Consider the following 22,085-nt stretch of genomic DNA (forward strand, 5'->3'; position numbering starts at 1 on the left):
AGTGAGTCTTTCGCAGATTGCATGGCAGAAAAGTTGGCTGCTGACCTGTACTGATGCAACTGTTGGTTAGTTAATGTTTTGAAAGTGACCATCTAGACTGACACAGGACTTTTGTTTTGGATAATGCCTTAGAGAACATGAAAGTGAGGAGGTAAACTCCCTTCTTAAGTCCCTAAAAGATGTCTTTCTTCTCCCAGAGTGGAAGGACTCTAGAGTATAAATGCTTGACCCTTTCTAGAGGAGGTTCTCAGTTCTCATGTCCTTCCTTTAGGAGGCTTATGTGATCCTTCCATATCCCTCCCTCTTTCCAGCTAAAACTCTTAGTGAAGGTCCTAATCCTTCAAAAATCAAAAGCATTATGCTGAGAAACTGTAATGAAGATTGCCAACACTTGGCATCTCTACCTTAAGTGGGCATTCTTGCCTCATATGTAGTGGGACTGTACCATTTATTATCCTGCTTCTACAAATCAGCTATATGTAAACACCTTTTCCCCATAATTGTGATTCTTGGGAATCCCTTTCTGACATTATGGATTTGTTTAAGACTTTAAGCCTAGTTTTGTGTCCTTAAAAATAAAAAGAGCAAACATCATGCGGAGTTGTACTGGAGTAGCAGTCCCTTTTTTTTGATAATTGAAATAATTTTATTAAACAGCAATAGACAATAGTACAAAGTCCCCAAGGAAAGGCACGAGTTGCAACCTCTCCGGGATGGTTAAGTACAGATTTCCAAATTAATAACAACTTACATAGAAGCACAAAAAAAGATCTTCCCTAGAAACCCCCTGTTTGGCTAAAGCATCAGCTAAAGAATTAGCAGACCTACTAACCCATTTTACCTCAACTCTCATATTGCTGGTTAACCACTTCTCTTTTCTGATGAGATCTTTGTAGCCCCAAATGGTGGTATCCAAGTTTAGGAACCACCTTGTTACCACCTGAGAGTCCCCTTCAACTAGGAGATGCTCCACTCCAAGCTGGTTGGCGATCTGAATTCCTTGTACTGCAGCAAGGATTTCTGCCCTTGTGGAATCCCCCACTCCCACCGGTCCTGAGAATAGGGAAATTATGTTCTGGAGTAGCAGTCCTTTGAGGAGTGTGGAATTATTTTTATTCCAACAAGGATGGCATATTGGATTCCAACAAGAGATGAGTTCAAAAGGAACCCTTGTAAGACTACATTGAGAGGATGAAGTCACGGTTAGATGTGTCCAAGGCAACCACAGAATATATTTGTTGATTCAGTTTCCCTGAATTTTAGGATGATAAAGCTGAATTGTGATGGATGTTATTTGAGTAACCCAGGGCCCTCAGGCATGGGAGGAGTTTTCAAACATCATGAAGTAATGCTTTATGAGCTTTGGGGGCTGACTGGAAAGGAACCTCCTCGAGCTTTTGCACTGCACCCAAGCTTTAACAGTGTTAAGATGCTGAAGTGAGTGCACCTAAATGTCCCCTATGTGATGTTTTTTATATAAAAACTGGTTAATTCAGTTTGGTTCTATAGCATTTTTATGGTGGCTTGTTTCCTTAGTTGAACTTGTAACTAGAAAACATTAAAAGTGATCTAAAACGAATAATTTAATTAAACATTAAAGTATAATAAAAGCAACATTACATATTTATCAAAAATAAAAAATAAAAGCAACATTACATGGTTTTAAAAATTAATATTTTTTGAAGGGTGAAGTGATAATAGCTCTCACATGGGGGACAAAAGAAATGGGTGGAGGAAAGGTCGAGATTGTATATCTCATCTAAGCTATAGGGATGAGCTCCATTAGAGGGGTGAAGGACCACGAAGTAAAGGGGAATCAGGAAAAAGGTGTCACATGGGGGAGGAGTCTGGTCCAAGTAGCCAAAACAAAATGTGTATGGTAAAATGGTGTTTTTTAAGTCATTTATCAAAAAAAAATGGTGTTTTTAAGTATCAACATATGTATCTATATTATAGCATTGAAAATTGGGAAAGAAAGTGTTTTGGCAGATAACACAGTGCACAATTGTTTATTGTAGTCTTAAACACATAAGCGCCACTAGGTGCCATTGGATGCCACATAAGACCATCAAAGTGGAAACACTCCCTGTTGGGGGAAATGCGAAAAAGATGTTTCCCCAACATCCCCATGCACCAAGGTTCAAAATATCGATACAGCCCGATACACCAGTAGGGGCGTACCAGCCTGTATCGAGGCTCACTTCTTTTGTTTTTTTTTTTCAATCTGGTTCAGAGGAGTCAGTTTAAGGCCCGTCTACCCACTGAACCATGGTCTGACCCGGAGAAAGAAAAAAAAAAACACCATTATGGGGGTGTATCGGGAAGCCTCCGATACGATACGTAACAGCCAAGGTCCAAAGTCAAAATCCCTACATGTACATGGCACTTACATGAATTTGCTCATGTTGTTTTTAAGATCATACTAAACCATCTCCAAAGAAAGAGAAAGCGCTGGTACTGAGGCTAGATGGGCAGGAAGATTTTGGTGAGTTAGAAGCTTTGATACTTCAGAAGTTACATTTCCCCCCTTTTTTAGTTGATACTTAAGAGATTACCTTTCCTGGCCCCATGTAGCCAAAAAAAAAGTTAGCTTCCAAGTAGCATTAAACCCCATTGCCTGAATTAGGACTTGGTAGTATCATGCAACAATGTTCAGAGAAATACTAAAAGAATGACCAATTCATTGACATGGGTAATGTCTCCACAATAAATAATGATAAAGAAAAGTTCACTGTAATAGAATAAACATATCCAAATTCATATCAGAAAAGCATCACGAATTTTTAAGAGATACAAAATGATCCAGAAAATAGCTGCCAATACATGCAGATGTTGGTCTAGAAAGGAGTCAAGTGGTGGTGCACTCTTCTACCTAACTGGTCAGCTTTTAAAGTCATCAATGTAACTCAAGTACTATCCTTTTCTCTCCTAAATACAAAAATATGCATAAGTATAGTTAGGATAGAAATTATGATCTCAAAGAATGAATAGAAAAGCTCGATTTGAGTACCTTTGACATTGGATTGTGTGGACAATCTCTTAGCAATCTATCCATCTCAAAAGCTCCCTCTTTCAAGAATATTAAATGCATATTTTCAACCCATATTTATGATAACAAATCCGTTTTGGGGAAAAAAGTTCCTTGGCCCCTGAGGCAATTTCCTCTTCAAAAGTAAAAGCATTTGTCTAGATATTACTAATGAAGTTCCGTTAAAGCTGGCATCAGCTTCACTGCACTTTAACAGATATAAACCAACCAACTAATCTGCATTTTTCTTGCTTCTGAAGTTCTCCTTCAGCAATGCAAACTTCTTCTTGCACTGGTTCACAGTTTTCCCAGGAACTGCAGCAGCAACTCGCTCCCAACGCTGGGCAGTATCCTTTGGGAAGGTTTTTAAAGCCTGAATAAGTGCTCTTTCTTGAACAGCAGACCACACATCTTGCTCTGCACTCGAAGATACCCCATTTACAGTTACCACTCCTTCAGTATTCCGGTAGCCTGAAGAACTGCTTGAAGACTGATTTGCACTAACTACCTTAGAAGCATTGCTTCCAGGAATGTCTGCAGCAGTTGTTAACCCCTCTGATTCCTGTCTTGTTGTAAGTGGAGATGCAATGGCTTGTGCAGGCTTTCTCTTCTCTAGGAACGAATCAAATGCTTTAGCAGAGTCAGGTTTCTGTAAAAGAACCGTCTTTGTTGCCTTTAGAATCTCTTCTACTGACCTCCCTGTGCCAATGTACTCAGAAATAACCTCCCACCTCCGGGATGTACCTTTGGGATATTTCTGCATCCCTTTCCTCAATAGCTCAATCTCTTCTCTGCCCCAAGGTTTTTCTTTTTTCTCATAGTTGTTCAATGACTGCATGCTGTCCCCATTTCCATTAACCACCAGTGAACCATTCTGTTGTGTGTTCCTCTCTGTTTGTTTTGCTTCCTCCAAGTTACTACTCAATCGCAGTGCATCTTTGAGAATTCTGGCCTGTTCAATCCCTTCTTTATGCTCCAACTTATCACATAGACCCCTCAGTTGTTCAGTTTCAAATGACATACACAGACTCCCAACATCATCCTCTGTGAGGTCTAGCAAACGTTTGGAAACAATGGGCGCTGAGAGTGTCCTCAAACGAGTCCGTTCTTTGCGCAAGAGCTTCTTCTCTTTCTCTTTCACTTTCTTCTGGTTTAAAGCAGCTTCTGCAGCCAGCCTCTCCTCCTCTTCTTTTCGACGTTTTTCCTCTTCAGCAATCTTAGCTGCCTCTTCTTCCTGCAACCTCCTAGCCAGATACTTGGCCTCCTTCTTCCTTTGCTTCTCTGCCTTCTCTTCTTCTTTTCTTTTGAGTATTCTTGGGTCCCTTTTATAGGCATTGTCAACAAGAGTGCGTACCCGTGCATATTCCTCCTTCCTTGCCTTCTCCCTTAGTTTTGAATTCTGCCTCTCCATCCATCTCTTATGATCACGAGATTCAGCTTGCTCTAGATCAAATTCATCAGCGTGTGGAAACTCTCTCCAGCTTTTAAAGCTGTACCAAAAATTGTAGAAACTATCAACTTCTTCCATTGCGGTATTCTCATCACCTAAAGATGGCACTGGTTGGTTAACTGACCATCTCCCATTCCTCATGAAAGCTGGACCAAATACCTTGAAAAAATCCTGTGGGACACAATCAGTAGGAATTTCATCATCAAATTCATCAGTGGAGTCATATATCCTTCTCTTCACAGGATCAATCAGGACCTCATAAGCTTCTTGAATGGCTTTGAAATGGTTTTCTATTTCGTCCTTCTTCGCTTGCCTTGCAGCTTCAGTTTCCTCCGCAAGAAGGAGGGCTGCCTGTTTGTCAGGATGATACTTTAAAGCAGTCTCCCTGTAGCTCTTTCTTATTTGTTCCTCGGTGGCTAGAAATCGTAAATGCCCCAAACCAAGCAAAGCATAATGGTCTTGTTGCTTTCCTCCAGCACCAGATTTCTTTTTACCCTTACTGCTATATGAGTCCGAGTATTGCATGTAAGTTTGCCCCTTGTCACTTGGCACATTCTGATCTTCAACATTTGCATCTTCTTCCTCACCTAAACCAAGAAGCTTAAGTGCAGCCAAATGGAAAGAAAGCCCTGCAGGTTCAAAGTGTGCAACCTTGACAGGAAGACAATTTGATGAAATGTAGATCGGTTCTCCATCAACAATTTCTGATGAATAGGTAATAAGCGGCAATCTTGGTTGGATAGCCATCTCCAGAAGGATCCACCAATTCAAGAACCATAAACTTCACAAGCTCTCCTAAATTTCAATACCAAACAAAAGAGCCTCACTGTGGTTCCACTATCAGAAGAGCAGTATAAAAAAGTGAGCTGCATTTGTAAGAAAATTCAATCAGCAAATGTTCATTCAACAAAAAGATGAATCAAAGAAAGAAAGAAAAGGACAAATAGTGCAGAAGTGAAGCTGATGGACCTAAGAAAGCTTATGACAAAAGCAAACTAAAAAATGAAAAAGAAAAGTTGAAGAAAATAAGACAGTATGAACGTGCAATCATAATTAAGGGTCGTTTCTTGAAAGCCTAACTCATAAAGAAAACCCACGTCACAACTACATAAAAAAAGACCCACATCACAACCAACCATCTTCTTAAATGATTAAATCTGACAAATCAGGGGTATCCCAACAACAGAACTATGGTAATCAAACAAATATAGTAACCATCAAAATACTAAGACTGGACCAATAAAATTGATTAGGGAAATAAATACAATCTTACAGAGTAAAAACTTGAGGGAAAAAAACGCATACCATTTCTCTTCTTAAATGATTAAATCTGACAAACCCAGGGGTATCCCAACAACAGAACTATGATAATCAAACAAATATAGTAACCACCAAAATACTAAGACTGGGCCAATAAATTTGATTAGGGAAATAAATACAATCTTACAGAGTAAAAACTTGAGGGAAAAAAACGCATTTATGCTTCCGAACCAAATTTATATTGCAGTTTCTATAACTTGTAAGAACTTTGCAAGAATGAATTAAATCTTGATAAACAACAAGCCAACAACAATACAATCAGAACACTCCTAACGTTAATTTTAAGCCCCATTAATATTTAAAAAGAAAAAACCAATTTAAGGACGAAGAAATCCATCACAAAAGAACAAAATCCATAACTCCACAAAGCAATTGAACCAATAAGAGAATTAGAACCCCGGCCTCAACTTTATCGGTTATCACCATACCAATTGAAAGACGAAAAAAAAAACTGAATGCAACCCAGAAAATCAAAAGAAATCTGAAAAACAGTGACACCAGATTCATTATTCAGCATCATAATCACTAACCCAAAGGAAATAATAATAATAAAACAGAACTCCTTGAGCATCCACAACTCGATTAGAAAAATGCCTAAACCCAACTTTATCGGGAAAAAAAAACGCCTAAACCCAACTTTATCAAAAAAAAAAAAACGCCTAAACCCAACCATCCCCGAAATCGCCAAACAATTTAACCTCAAAAAGCCAAGGAAGAAAGCTATATTGAAGAAAAAATCATTAAAACAAATATAACTAACAGAAGAAAGCTATATTGAAGAACAACCGACGATTTGAGGAACTTGCCTTGGATCGGGAAAAAACAAAAAACAGGTGAAGAAGAGTTGGAGAAGCACCACTGACGGTTCGTGAACTTGCCTGTGATCGAATTGACCCAGATGAATAAGAGTCGGAGGAGAATCAGAGAAGCCGGAAGAAAGGCCCCAACGATTCTAACTCTTCGGTTTCTACTTTCTAGGGTTTTGTAGAGAGACGAGGCGAATGAGGGGTCAAGTTAGGGCTGTCACCGGGTCGGGTCTGGTTCGGGTCCAGATAGAACCATCCCGAATCGATAATTAATCAGGACAAAATTAGGGATAATTACTTTAATTACCCCAAATTATCTGACAATGATAAAGTACCCCTCAATTTTAAAACCCTGTTTAAACTACCTCTAAACTTCAAAAATAGGACTTAAAAGACCCTTTCACAGGGGTGAACAAGAAAAACCGAAAACAAAATCAAACCAACAAGACCGAATCGAAAATTCTGGTTAACCAAACTGGTCAATTTGGTTTCGGCTAACCAATATAAAAAACCAGTGGTTAAATATGTATATATGTACATATGTATATTATATATTTTTATACAAATTTTATATTACTTATATATTAAAAATGAATATATATGCATTATTAATTACTTGGATTTTAGATATACCATAGTTAAGATAGAAATTGAAAATTAATAAAAGTAACAATATGATTAAAAATAAACTTAAATGCTTGTAGCAAATAAAAATTATTATTATTATTATTATTATTATTATTATTATCATAAATAAAAATAACTTTTATTTTAACAATTATTTTTATTTAATACGATGAATATATAACATCAAAAATGTTCTCAAATGTTTTTGACAAAATTTTGTATATTTTCATTTGTGATATTCTATCTTTTTTTAAATATTTATTGTTTAATTATGACATCATGGGTAGGGCCGTTCACAGGTCGGGTTGGGTCGATTTACTGGCATTTTTCCAACCGACCCAACCTGGTCGATTTACATAGAAATGAAACCGAAACCGACCCAGTACTAAGTAAAACCGACTTGGTCGGTTTGAATCGGTTTGGGTCGGTTTTGTGAATGATTCTCTCGGTGTGAACGGTAAATGATTCAAGTCTAAGAAAGCAAAGGCTGGATGCTTGGAAATTAAAATTGATTTGATGGATTAAAACAGATATTTTATATATCATCAATTTTATATATAATATGTATATTTCTGAAAAATATATATATATATATATATATATATATATATATTTCCACAAATATATATCTAAAATATATATTAAAACTGAAATATATATATATATAGTAAAACTGAAATATATCAGATATATATATAATATATCTGAAATATATTATATATCTAAGTTGGTTCGGGTTGGTTTGGTTTTGGTTTTCACACATGAAAACCGAAACCGAACCGAACCATCGGTTTATGTTTTTTTGTAACCCGAAACGACCGGTGCTGAAGAAAAACCGGTCCATAGTTAAGATAGAAATTGAAAATTAATAAAAGTAACAATATGATTAAAAATAAACTTAAATGCTTGTAGCAAATTATTATTATTATTATCATTATTATTATTATTATTATTATTATTATTGCATTTTTATTATAAATAAAAATAACTTTTATTTTAACAATTATTTTTATTTAGTACGATGAATATATAACATCAAAAATGTTTTCGACAAAATCCTGTATATTTTCATTTGTGATGTTCTATCTTTTTTAAAATATTTATTGTTTAATTATGGCATCATGGGTAGGGTTGTTCACGGGTCGGGGTGGGTCAGTTTACTGGCGTTTTTCCAACCGACCCGATCTGGTCGGTTTACCTAGAAATGAAACCGAAACCGACCCAGTACTAAGTAAAACCGACCTAGTCGGTTTGAATCGGTTTGGGTCGGTTTTGTGAATGATTCTCTCGGTGTGAACGGTAAATGATTAAAGTCTAAGAAAGCAAAGGCTGGATGCTTGAAAATTAAAAATGATTTGATGGATTAAAACCGATATTTTATATATCATAAATTTTATATATAATATGTATATTTCTGAAATATATATAGATATATTTCCACAAATATAAAACTGAAATATATATATAGTAAAATTGAAATATATCTGAAATATATTATATATATATAATATATATCTAAGTTGGTTCAGGTTGGTTCGGTTTTGGTTTTCACACATGAAAACTGAAACCAAACCGAACCATCGGTTTATGTTTTTTTGTAACTCGAAACAACCGGTGTTGAAGAAAAAACCAGCCAACTCAGGTTGGATCGGACCGGGTTGGTTGGTTTGGTTGGTTTAGGCCTTGTTATGAACAGCCCTAATCATGGATTTCTTTGAAAAGTTGGATCATTGACTCACCATCTAGATGAGAAAATAGCTTTGCTTTTGGATTAGTCTTAAAATAGGGAAAACTCTAACAACCAGCTCTAGATTTCAAATTTTAAAAACCCTCAACATATCATTGGAGCCTTATGTGGTTGTCGCCAACATGGGACTCTTAATCCATATTGAACACAACAAAAGCTTATACCGAAATTGCCCTTTAATCTTAGGTGACTGGAAAATAAAAAAAAAATGTTTTGTCTTACACTCTCTCTAGCTCTCTCTTTCTCAATCTCCCTTGCACTCTCTCACTCTCATAGTCATCTTTATCTACTCAACGATTGTGTATTTTGAAAATAAATAAAAATAGTTCTTACTTTCTACACTTATGTTCTCTATATCAATTTATCTCATTTTCTCTCTCTATCTATTGTTTCCTCCTAGTTTTTCTCTCATTCCCTCTCTCTTTTTTTTTTTAATTTTCTTACACACTCATATGGTATTAAGCAAATTGTATAAAAGAACATGAGATCAATTTGGTATGGTTCAAAAATCATTACACCAATTTGATAAAAATTCATAAGAAACTTTTGGCTATAAAATTTACACCAACTATAGAATGATAGAGATGGAGGGAGAATGAGATATTGACCAAGAGAGAGTGAGTGAGGGAAAACAATGAGAGAGATTGAGGGAGAATGATCAAGAGAGAAAGAGAGAGAGAGAGAGGTTTTGATTTGGTTACAAATCAAAGCTGAGAGAATGGGAAAGACAGAGGAAGCGGAAGATCAAGAGATTACTGTGAAAGTGAGAGTGGGTGAAGAGAGGGAGATTGATAAATAAATGAGAGAGAAATTGAAAACCTATTTTCAGTATAGGCTTTTTGTTGTGTCCAACATGGACTAAGAGCCTCATGTTGGCAACAACCACATAAGCCTCTAATGACATGGCGGAAGTTTTTATAATTTGAAATGTAGAGCTAGTTGTCAGAGTTAAAGTAGTATAGATGTACTGAGTCAAACTTAAATGCTTGAAGCCATTCATGCTTTTTAAAGTAGTTTAGATGTGAGCGTCGGAAGACTCACTTAGGATGATTTAGATTCCCCACCCATCAATTATGTGAAATGGAGGTAATGGGACCTCTGGGAATGGTTTTTAAAAACATTTTTGTTTTAATAACGACTCCAAGGCCTGAGGCATCGACTACGCTAGTCTGGATAAGACTTAGATGGGAGAAGGAAGGGGTTAGACACCCCTCTCCTGGGCTCCGTAGGTAGGGCCCACATAAATCCCAAACAAGCATGAATACACAAATATTTACTTAGTTAAGAGCATGCTAATATAAAAGAAAGCGAAGTTTCAAGAAACGAATACAAAAAGATAATTTGTTCTATCACTTATTTTTGTTTTATATTCATTTATTTTTCTGATATTTTTTATATTTCGTTTTTTATTTTATCATTTTTTTTATTATGGAACTCTATTAATGTATTTACTTTATGGAGTTTAACTTTGTACCCTCTAATATTTTTTGGGTAAATTACAAAGACCCCCGGGATTTGTGACAAAGACCCCCTTGTACTTTGTTTTGCGACAAAGACCCCTTGTACTATAACCATGAGACAAAGACCCCCCTTGACCGTTAAGTCAGATGACAAAATGCGTTAAATTACCAAAATACCCTACTAAACTTTTTCTAGTTTCTTTTTTTGCCCTTTTTCTCTTAAAACCTATTTAACTTGACAGAGTTGGGTCTGATGCCAACCCCAACCTGAATCAGTGCCCAACCCAGAAAACCCAGTTCCAAAATTACAGTTCAACCTCCTATCAGCAGCCCCAGAAGTAGAAGCAAGAAAGAGGTGCTGATCTTTGTTGCTGGCAGCCTCCTCCTTGACATAAGTGGGAATCGGGATTTGGCCCGACTCAATTGCATCTACATCCTCGACCAAAACTTCGTATTGTTTCTTCAGTTCAGCTACAGTTTTACTTGGAACCATGGAAGCAATCTTCTCCCATCGGTCTTTTGAGTCGTCAGTAGCCCGGTGCATCGCAATTGCAGTCTAGAACGCCTTCTCCTCCTCTATGCTCCATCCTCCTACACTAGCCATGTTCTTTCGCTAGCATGGTTATTTGTCCATGTTGGGACTCAGGGAGGGAAGAATAAAGCAAAGTGCGAAGGATAGTTGGATAGGGAGATGGGTATCAATGGAGATAAAGTTTTTAAGGGCCACTTGGAAATTGAATGGATGGATTAGTTGTCATGTTCAGACAATACATACTCTCTCTCTCTCTCTCGTGACTATTTTTTCACTTACATAGACAGTAATAATGGAGTGTGTAAAGGGGTGACTGGTGAGGAAAAGACGAGAGCCAGATAATCTTTCCCCCAATCCAATTACCGCTCGTAGCTTGGAGTCACAGCCACGAGCCAATCAGCCAAAACCTTTTATAAATTTGTGAATGTTTGGCTCCTCCTCTCAGTCACAAATTAGATATGGGTTAGTATCATAATGAACTCAGATCATGATTGTTGTTGTTGTAACTCTATATAATCATCAGATGAACTATAATTTTGGAGCAATTAGTACAGGGTTGGCATCGGGCCCAACTCAAGCTGCTTCCAATGTTGATGTTCACCCAGAAATTTTGTTTTGGTGTGCCCAGTCTAATTTTTCTCCATTTGCAAGGAATAGAAAACAGAGGAAATCTCAAAGAATAAAGGGGAAGGGGAAGAAGAGAGATACGGGGAGAGAGAGGGAGAGAGGGAGAGAGGGAGGACTTTAACGGAAGTCTGTTGCTGTTGTTGTTCGTGTAAGATGAAGTCTTTTTCTTCCAATTGTTCAAATAATTATTACAAGGGCAATATGGGGATTAAAAAATATTATAACGTTGCAAGAAAGGGGTCTTTGTCTCATGGTCATAGTACAGGGGGGTCTTTGTAATTTACCCTATTTTTTTTATCTTCTTTTAATTTTTTTATTCATGTTTCTAACAACTTATTTCCTCCCCTTTGCAAATATACCCTATTTATCAAACTAAGAACTCGGATCTGCTAATCGAATTATTATTATAGGTTTTCATGCTTCTACTTTTCTTTTTGTATCTCTTTTTAAGACCTTTTTTTTTTTTTGCAACCGGATCCCCCTTCATTTTTTCATATGTAAAGAGTCTGAATCATCCTTAACCTGTTGTCTTCCCGATCATCATCCCCTCTCTTTCCTTTTCCTCTTTTTTTTTTTTCTCTCATGACTTTTTCTACCATGCATTTCTTTCTTTATTTTTTTACATAATTCCCACAAATTGAAACGGGTAGCTATTCCAATCAAATTCAAACAAAATAAAGAAAATGAAGAAAACCAATTGCCTGTAGAATAGATCAAGCATCAGATTGGTGATGATTCCAAGCACAATAGTAAGATTAGATAACAATTTGACAGACTAAGAATGAGGAATATTAAAACAGAATTCGGATTTCATCAATCTCTCTCTTTTTTTTAATCCAATTAACGATTTAATCCTCAAAATAGAATGAAGTGAGAACAAGATTAGTTATGTGGTTATTAGTGATAACAATGAGAAGAGATTATAGTAGACAATCGATTTACAAATATATAAAATGGGTGATGGATACCTATGGAAAGCTCATTAGCTCATGAGTTAACAGAAATGGATATTCACAGCCTTGAGATCTAGAACAAAAGAAGGAATGAATTTGCTTCTGGCCCAGCATAAGTTGGTTATGATCTTTTGGTTGATTTGTGGTATACCAATTGAGTTCTGCCTTTTCTGACCCAGCATAAGTTGGTTTTTGAAGTAGCTTTCGGATCCCAAAGGTGATGACATGATGCTACCCATATTACTTGAATCAACAAGAAGTATATTTCAAGGTTTTATAATTGACAGGTTGAAGGCATTAAATGGCTAGAAGCCTAGAACAAATAACTTGAATCCTTTCTGAACTTGATCATTGCTGTTTTCAGTTTTCAAATGTACCCCTTATGGTGGCGTGGTTGAGAGGAGGGATCCCATAGATTTTCTTGAATGTACACCTCATTGATCATTGTTGTTTTCAGTTTTCAAATATATATAAGCTTATAATAGGCTAATTAATTGGACAAGTTGATCAGAAACTTGACCTGCTGGTAGATGATCAAGCAATAACAGGAAGATTTATTTAGGATACATCGTGTATGAAAAACTATAAAATTAACAGATAACTGTAGCTGTAAGCTGCCACAGAGTTGCATGGCTTGTTCATAGCCTTTATTATTGGGAACCTAGATCCAAACATGAAATATAATCCTTGGAGCAATATCTACTTGGAAATCTTGATGAAGGCTACATGATTGGTATTGGACACCTTAGTCATGGTGCCTAGTTAAGGGGTTAGCAAACACTTGGACGATGCTTCCCTATAAAAGAAGCCTAAGAAACCATAGTCCTTGTTACACTTATCTCTACACTGAGCAACATTCAAGAAAAGCTATGGGACTTGTTTCTCCAAGGTTGTTGGAGCTACATTGCTCTTTTCAACTTGGGTTCTAAATCTAGTTTTAAATGCTAATATCTGCAGGAGTTGCTTGGATATGGCCACCTATACACCCAAGAACATTGTTCTTCTTGTCTTTCCTCTGGGTATGTTCTGTAACTCTAGAATTAAGTTGTTTTTGCTTTTGTATATTTCTTCTAGTTTTGGTTTTGGTCACATACTTTCTCCTGTAAGTTCCATGCTGGCCACTCATTTGAAGGTTTTAACGGTTTTCAAAGGGATTCTTTTCTGTTAACTATGCCAGAGAGAATTCATGTCCACACAAGGTGATTTATATGGATTTCACGTGGGTTTCAGTCCATATTTAATGAAAAATGAAGGATTAATGTGACAAATAAAACCCATGCACTAAATCTATGAAAGTTGGGTATTCAAGGAACCCAACCCATATTTGGGGTTATGGGTGCAAGTAGGGTTGGGTTAGGTGAGTTTTAGATCAGCCATATGGTGGGGTGATGTCTCTGGGGCTTTGCTGCCTCATCCTATAATGCTTATCGTGGTTGGAATTGAAAGACATTTTGATGGATCTGAAGATAGCAATTCAACCTCTCATGTATCAAGAAATCCTAATCCCACCCATATGGTGGTTCCAGTTTCAAGGAGCAACAGCTTCGTTAATAGACCACCTTTGATGTTCTTGATTTATGGTAGGACAGGGTGGATTGGGGGTCTTCTTGGAAAGATATGAGAGAAACAAGGGATACCCTTTATACATGTTAATGCTAAATAATGCATACTTGTATTTTCCTTGATGAATGTTCCAGGTTGAAGAGCTATTGCCTATTCTAATGAACAAAGGGAGTAAACTTTGGCTATATGTTAGACAGTCTGCAGCTGTCCACAATGCTCTCCTGAATGGGCTATATAGCCAGTCTACTGCTCGCTATATAAATTATGTAATTTTAATTGTGAACTTAAATTAATATTTTAATTTATTAATTTATATGGGCAATCTAGGATGCCCAGGCTAGCTTAAATTAGCCCATACCGGATGGCTTCTCAGACAACCCATATTACCAGTTGGCTTGTTGGACTAGCCACATACGATTAATAGAATAATAGATAGACCCTCAACATAACCTGATATTACAAAATAAAACACAAGACAGAATTACATATATACTAAATATCCTCCAATCATAATTAGAAAGTACTTACAATAATCTCTGCTGCCATTCATTGACAATGCTTCCATCAATGCGTGTCCGACTATCTATATAAATTTGTGCACGAGTAGGTGCCACCCCATGGGCCTCTTTTATCTAACAACATGAAGGTAAAATAACTTCAAACAATATACATATACTGAACAAAAAATTTATCATCATTACTGCAAATATGTAAAACTAACCTTCTCTTCAATGAGCCTAGGGAATCCTTTTGTGCCAATGTAGTGAAGGTGTTCTAGCTTGGCTCGATTACTTTTATTAATTTGGCTAACTTTCTACAAAAAGAATAACAAAATAAAAATAGTTAAATATTAATGTTTAAATTAACTCGTGATAAATATAATAAATTACTCTACCTTTCCCTCCTCAGAGCACCAATAATGAACCAGTGTACGATATTGGTTCCCATTTACCTGATCACCTGGAACATTAGCAGCCATTTCTTCTTCCGTTTTACTCTCATCATACCCCTTTGCTTTTATTTCATTCTTCCATTGCCTCCACTTGTCATATATAATTTGTAGGAGTAGCTTTTTTGTTTGTTCAGTGCATCTATGCACAAATTGAAACTTTGACTATAACCAATGACACCAAATTCAGACTTATCATCATGAGTATCAAAACTTAAATAACTAACTTAGATAATCTTAAACAACTTTTATACCTCTAAGAGTTGTCCACATATCATCTTTGTAAGTCTGGCGTCCATTTTATATAGTTGATAAGTGCAATAAATTAGGTTACCTAAAGAGAACAATTCATATCATTTAAGCCTTTTCTCAACTATTTGGATCATCCATGCATATCTTGCTCTGCTAATAATTCCTCGAATCCTCCCTTAATGATTCAAACCACATCCTTCTCATTCTTTCATCTTGTCATTTTCAACTTGTACAAAGACACTCCTTGGTCAATGGTCTTTCAATGCAAATGAATAAACCATGTCAATCAACATTTTCATATACCATGATCTACTTAGGTGGTGGGCCTGGTGGCAAGTGGCATATTGTGGCTGGATTCCAAATTGACAGACCTCAAAGGGTGGCAGATTGGTCCCCTCCTGCAGATGGGAAGGTTAAACTCAACTTTGATAGATGCTGCCTGGGAAATCCAGGGGTTTCAGGTGTGAGGGTAGTGGTTAGGGGTTCATTGTGGCAATCTAGGTCTCAGCTACTCAGGCTGGTTGGTAAGGGCAACTTTTTGAGAGCTGAGTTATTGGATTAAAGGTCTAAAACTGCTGGCAATTCAGGGAATGGGGAATGTGGAAATGGGAGGTGATTGCCCTTTTTGTACTTACCATTCATCTTTAAAATGTTTCCATTAACCTTATAAACATACACAACTCAATTAAACTCAGCCATAAACTTAAGACTACATTTTTTTACTTGAGATTTGAGAAATAATTCACGTTTCAAAACAAATTGCCTTCCCCAATCACTATGGTGTCGAGCTGGACTACTAAGAATAAGCCATAAATTCGGAACATCTTTGTCTTACAGGCCCTTTTAAGCTTTGATTGATAACTTCTGAACTAGCTAAGTACTGAAAGCTGAATGAGAAAAATGGCTTAAATTCATTAGTATTATATAACTTTCTCCCCTTTTTAGTGGATGTAGGCTAATAGTCGAACTCGAACCATTTAAATTCATCACTTTCCCCTCTGCCCTATTCTGAATCCATGTTGATGTTGGCTGAATGGAACATTTTCATGTTTGGAATATTTTTAGCACTTTGCTTTCACATGCCATTTCAGCAGTCATCAACCGCCATCGTGGACTGAACTTGTGATTGTGACATCTACTCATTCGCCCCGTGGAAGAAAATTAAATATATAAGAATGAGGGGAGCACAATTTAATTTCCATTGTCCTGTATAGATCTTTAATTTTGACAAGTCTAAATGCAAAAACTATTATTTTCAGGGAAGATCTAGGAATCAATTTCCAGGATGTTTTACATTTCTCTTTCTCTCTGTCTGTCTGTCCTTCCTTGGACCTTTAGGATGGCAATCAGTAACCAAATGGGAGGTGGAATGGCAAGAATTTTCTTTTTAGTCTCATTGGTATATCTGGTTGGCACCACCCTGCTCTAATTCTATGGGCAACATCCTCTTTAACATGAATTACTAATTATAGAAAACAAGACATTTTTAGTCTATTTGGTTTCCTTTGTTTCTTTGTGAATCTCTACAATGGTCCATTTTTTTCAATGTTAACAGAATAAGTTTTGTTAAGAAACAAAGGTTATTGGGGAATATATAATGACCTTAATGTCCAAAGGAACAACAACAAAAGACTTGAAGTCCTGCTCTAGAAAATAATACATTATAAAATTAACTGCACTGAACAAACAAACTGCTTTGGTATGGAAGGCTTTACTACTCAATCAATGCTCCAACTTTAGCAAGCCTGCTTGAAATTGAATTAGCTGGCCTAGGAATCCAAGCTAGGTGGGATGACACCTTTTTTTTTTTTTGAGAGGAGAACAATCTCTAAGGCACATGAATGTAACCTCTCATCCACTATAGCAATCTTACTTCCATTACCAACATCTAAGCAATTGGATGCCTACTCACCTACGAGTTCAGCTTTAATGGAATCACCAAGAATAATGCTCAAAAAAGGAAGTTAGGATCTCTCTGACACTGTCTTTGAAATTCCAAAGGCCTTGGATTTCCAAATTAACAGTCAGAAGTCCAACTTTATGTTTAACTGCAGTGTGAGACCAGACAATATTAAATGATTGGTGGAACATGGGGCAAGGAAAGGTCAGAGGTCTCTAAACTTAAATGGCATTCATGATTTGAAACTGAGCATAAATATAAGAGTACAAGTCAAGCAAATGACAAGACGACATTAATATCTTCATAAAGAAGAGGGTTGGTAATTTACCATTTATAGAGATAATGGTCGATAATCAACTATTCTCTCTTTAATTATTGGCTAGATTTTCATCTTTGGAACTTCGGATTGGTTTTAGTTGGATTATTTCCATAAAAAAAAAAAGATTTGTAATCCACATTTGAAATTGAAATTGACTTCATAATGGACCCCACATGGGCCATTCCTTTATGCTAATGGATTTACAACAACAATGCCTAAATGTTAAGACCCATGCACATACTTAAGGGTATGGGGTATGGTCCAAATAGGAGGATCCATACTAATCCACGAGTGAATTTGAGTTTATTGGGGTTGGGCTCATTTAGGAACCCATGAATTTCAATGTTAGAGAGAGAGAGAGTTGAATAGGAATACGATTTGAGCGCTAATTATTTTTATAAAATTAATGAAGGGAGCCAAAAAAATATATCATAGATGCTTTCTTATCATTGATTAATTTTTCATAATTAATGAATTGATCCAAAGAATATAATATATGCTTTGCTTGGAATCTTTATTTGTCAAGGTAGTTAGATTTTTCTTTATTTGAGCTCTCACCAACTTTTTTGCTTCATCTTTTACAATGAAAATGAATTGACAAAGAAGATACCAGAAATGTGTGAAATGTGTATGTCTTCTACCATAAACAAAGACAATCACAAATTCCCTCTCAACTTTATCTCATACAAATTAGTAGCTATCAATGGCTCAAATTGCAATGATGGCAAACTGTTAATGACTTAAGACTTCAAAGTTACAAAATTACCCTCGCAACTTTTAAGGGCACCTTTCAATAAAATTTAAAATACCAGATTTGCCCTTATAGATTTCACTTGGTTCAAAGTTTTTTATAGAGTAAAATTACTTTATTCTTTTCAATTTGATTCAATATTTTTTTTTAATTAAAACCAAAAAGTTCTTTTGGGGGTATTTTAATAAATTTTCATATATATATATATATATACATATCTGGGTAAAGTGGATATTTTTGAAAAATTAATGCATTAGGTAAAGGTTTTCCTCCAAGACAATAACAAATGGGAGGTAGCGACAGGTTTTTTCAATACTATAGGGGAGGTTTTTCTGAGATTGGAACTTCATGGGAAAATTTTATGATTAGGATAAAATACAAAAACCTCCTCGATAGTTTTCCCTATTGGTCATTGAATGAAGGGAGGTATTAGTCAATTTTTTTCAGAAAATAGAAGGGAGATTTTTGCTAAAATGAAACTTAGGAAATTTTTTTATGATTAGCAGAAATTGAGGAGAGATTTTTGTATTTTACACTTATGATTATCAGAAACCCATAGCCCGAGATGTTCCCAATGCATGATAGGATGTATGTGTGAGATGGGTGTGAGGCGCCCTGTGTGTGGAGAAGATCCCGTTTCCTTACACAGTGGGTGTATAGGAATTTGGCAATCTAGAGTTTCATACCGTTCATCCTGTACGACCGTCCAAATTTGGTCGGTGGCTAATGTTTCACGTTTCACCACGCACCTCATCCATGTAACCACGCATGATACCCCTAGCATTTCTTTGCCGTCCCGTTTTCTTCTTGCCACATCAGCAATAAAAAAAAGAGTGGACAAAAGTCATATAGAGGTCATCTTTACTACGACAGTATCGTAACAGGGCTAAAAAAATCAATCCTTTGATTTAATGATATATCCCCATCAGGAGATCAGTTGGGCCACATCTATAAATCAAAGGTTTTAATTTTGTTGTTTCAGCGCAACGCTACGACAGTGTCGTAGCAAAATGTGGTTTAAGTCACGTAGGGATTGAAGAATTATCGAACGTATCGTCGAACAAAACGGCCGTCCAGAATAAAACAGAAACGGCCGTCCAGAAAACCCCGTCGCTCCAAACGAATCGGAGGCGCTCCATGCAGCATAAAACATAAAATAAGGAGGGAGAGAGAGAGTGTGTGTCTATTTCTGTTCTAAGTTCTAAACTCTCACCGGTAAACCCTAAAAACAAATTCGAACCAGTTCATTTTGTACTTCCGGTTATTATTCCTGCAAATCGACCAAACTGAAGCTCGAAACTTCTCGTCTCCAATCGTAAAAAGTCCTCCTCAAATCTGCAGTTGAAGTTTTGATACGCAATCATGGGCTCCGGTGATTTTTTTTTTTAATTTTCCACATTGTTTCATTTTTTTTTTGGTTTGCGTGCAGCTTGAATGGAATTTAATGTATCTGAGGTTCCTCTTTTTGATATTTTGATTTTGATAATTGCTCAATGGAAGGTTATAGATTCGCTTTCGCGATATATTTACGACTTTATGTGAAATTCTGTTAATTGGTGCTCCTGAATCTGTTTGGATACAATCCCTTTGCTTGCATATTCTGTTACCCTTAATTATAACTTTTTAGTGATATAGAGTGTAAGATACAAATTTTTAAGGTTTCGAACTTCGTTGGAAGCAGCAATAGCGAGATTTATCTAGCCACCCGATTAGCTAACATGCTACGTTTTACATTTTATGTTTCATTCGTTTTTTTTGGTTAAATTTGAATTCATACTCTATTCAACTGTAGAATGACTCCATGAATTTATTTGGCATGCTTATTTGCTCTGTTCTACGATTTTGTTGCATAGAAATTTGTTTAGAACTTCGATTTTGTTACTTGTACAGATGCGGATATGGAGGATTATGGATTTGAGTACTCGGACGAGGAGCCAGAAGAGCAGGATGTTGACATCGAGAACCAATATTACAATTCCAAAGGTACTTATTGTGGTTTTACACTTCCGTCATCATTTAATAGTATTGCATGCTTATTTTTGTTTTCGATTGAGTAACTTATCTTTTTCCGATATGTCCTGACTATTGATTTATCTTTTCTTTATCAAGTTACCTAAAATGACCATTTTCTGATCAAACCAAATTGAATGTGCAAGGTCCCTAGGAATAAACTACTTCATTTTACTTATCAAAAAAAAAAAAACACTACATTTTGGAAGGTCAAGTTAGCAAAAGCTACAACCTTAGTCAGTGACTCAGTGTTTCCTAATGCCTTTCCATAAGTAGTGATAGTCGAAGTGGTCTGAGGAGTTATAATGTCTCATTTGCTTAGGCAGTCATGATTTGTGAAACCTAAGAATCAATACTGCTGATCTATATCCCATCATTTATTTTACTCTTTCTTTTCTATACTTCCTGACATGTTACCAAAATAAATGATATAAGAAAGGCAGAAACTGTAACAACATTTTGCCCCAAAGAAAAGAAGAAAAAACAAAAGAATTCTTGTATTCATATAAACTTTTCTATATATCCTGCATGGTAATAAATTAATGATATAGAAGGCACAGTTGTCAAGGCACTAGTGATATGGGAGCAACTAGGTACCTAGGTCCCCAATGGATTCCTTTTTTAAGTAGATAACTTAAATTCTGGGTATTTCCTAAGGATTTACAACAACCAACAATCATTTTTTCACTAATAATTATCAATGGTTTTCATCAAATAAGTACAGACTTCATAACAAAACATAGAAAAACAACATATTCATGAAAAGGAAAAGAACAAAGAAAAGAAAGTCCGAAACATGGAGCTGAGCCCTTGTTTTTGTCTCATGAAAAGAAGTAGAAGAGAATTTTGTTACAAAAAGAAAAGGGAAAAAACTTAGTAAATAAAAAGAAGGCATGATACCCTGTTTTTGTCCTAGAAAAAGAAGAAAAGAAGGGGGAAGAAGATGAAAACATACCTTGGTTGCTCTTGTGTTTTGATTGGATAAAATCTTCAGGTCCTTCCTTGTCTCTTGGTTCAAATTTTGAGGTGTCAATGTGTTCAAGACAATGTTGAATTTGTGTGTTGATCAAACCATAAAAAATAAGAAAATGACAAAAGCTAGCATATGAATTATGAAAACAACTAGGTGGTTAATCATATAAAATTCTGGCTTGATAAATGGTGTGCGAACCTTGCTTTGAGTGAGAGGTTCCCCTCTCCTTTTGAAATTGCTCAGGTCAAAGATGCTGTGGTTGAAGACTGCTTTGACTCTGTTAATGGTGAGATAATTTGGGGTCCTTTTAGAAGAAATCTCAATGATTGGGAAATTGGTCCACTTACTAAGCTATTAAGTTTCATTCAAAGTATCAAGCCAACCCTTCTACAGCCACCTTGTGTCTAGAGAGAACGGAGGTTTCCCTTGGGCTTTAATCTGAAAATTCCCTGCACCCTCGAAAATTTCCTTCTTGGTTTGGACTGCTTCTCTTGATAAATGCCTAACTTCAGATCGGTTTCTCAGAAGGGGGATGCATCTTCCTAGTATGTTGTGCCCTTTTTGCAAAGTAATCCCTGAATCCTCTAATCACATCTTCATCCACTGTAGTTTTCCTCATCAGTTATGGGGAATGGCTTGGTCTTGCTTTGGTGTTTGTTCTTGCCTTCCTGAATTAGTCCTTCAGCTTCTGCAAGGGTGGACTCTCAAGGGTTTGAATGTAAGGGGCAAGCTGCTTTGGAGGATTTTTCCAACTGCTATCTTGTAGGCTCTTTGAAAGGAAAGGAATTGCCGAGTTTTTGACAAAAAAATGTTCTGAT

The 22,085-nt window shown here is 36.2% G+C and overlaps 2 protein-coding genes across 7 annotated transcripts in view; one reads left to right on the forward strand and one right to left on the reverse strand.

Moving 5' to 3' along the window:
* Nucleotides 1-622: 622 nt before the first annotated feature.
* Nucleotides 623-6,776, reverse strand: LOC104593549 (uncharacterized). Of its 6 annotated transcripts, none has more exons than XR_016078229.1 (3): nucleotides 6,677-6,776; nucleotides 3,011-5,344; nucleotides 623-1,402 (listed from the first exon to the last, which is right to left on the reverse strand). XR_016078229.1 is itself a non-coding variant. In XM_088890917.1 (2 exons), the coding sequence occupies exon 2, from the start codon at nucleotides 5,223-5,225 to the stop codon at nucleotides 3,261-3,263; it is 1,965 nt and encodes a 654-aa protein (XP_088747043.1). In that variant the 5' UTR covers nucleotides 5,226-5,344; nucleotides 6,677-6,776; the 3' UTR covers nucleotides 2,662-3,260. The 6 variants fall into 6 exon arrangements, 1 of the variants encoding a protein (XP_088747043.1); XR_016078228.1 differs by having other exon boundaries at nucleotides 623-1,178; nucleotides 6,605-6,767; XR_016078225.1 differs by having other exon boundaries at nucleotides 6,605-6,767.
* A 12,575-nt stretch (nucleotides 6,777-19,351) lies between these two features.
* The window catches only part of FUS12 (proteasome family protein), a 34,052-nt gene continuing 31,318 nt past the window's right edge, over nucleotides 19,352-22,085 (forward strand). Inside the window, exons 1-2 of the mRNA XM_010253447.3 lie at nucleotides 19,352-19,656; nucleotides 20,175-20,267. Of these exons, the coding sequence (XP_010251749.1) occupies nucleotides 19,647-19,656; nucleotides 20,175-20,267 (103 nt within the window). The 5' untranslated portion in view covers nucleotides 19,352-19,646. The remainder of the gene's footprint in view (nucleotides 19,657-20,174; nucleotides 20,268-22,085) is intronic.

Source organism: Nelumbo nucifera, chromosome 7 (assembly GCF_055504915.1).
Source record: "Nelumbo nucifera cultivar China Antique chromosome 7, China Antique-T2T, whole genome shotgun sequence".
Classification (NCBI taxonomy): domain Eukaryota; kingdom Viridiplantae; phylum Streptophyta; class Magnoliopsida; order Proteales; family Nelumbonaceae; genus Nelumbo; species Nelumbo nucifera.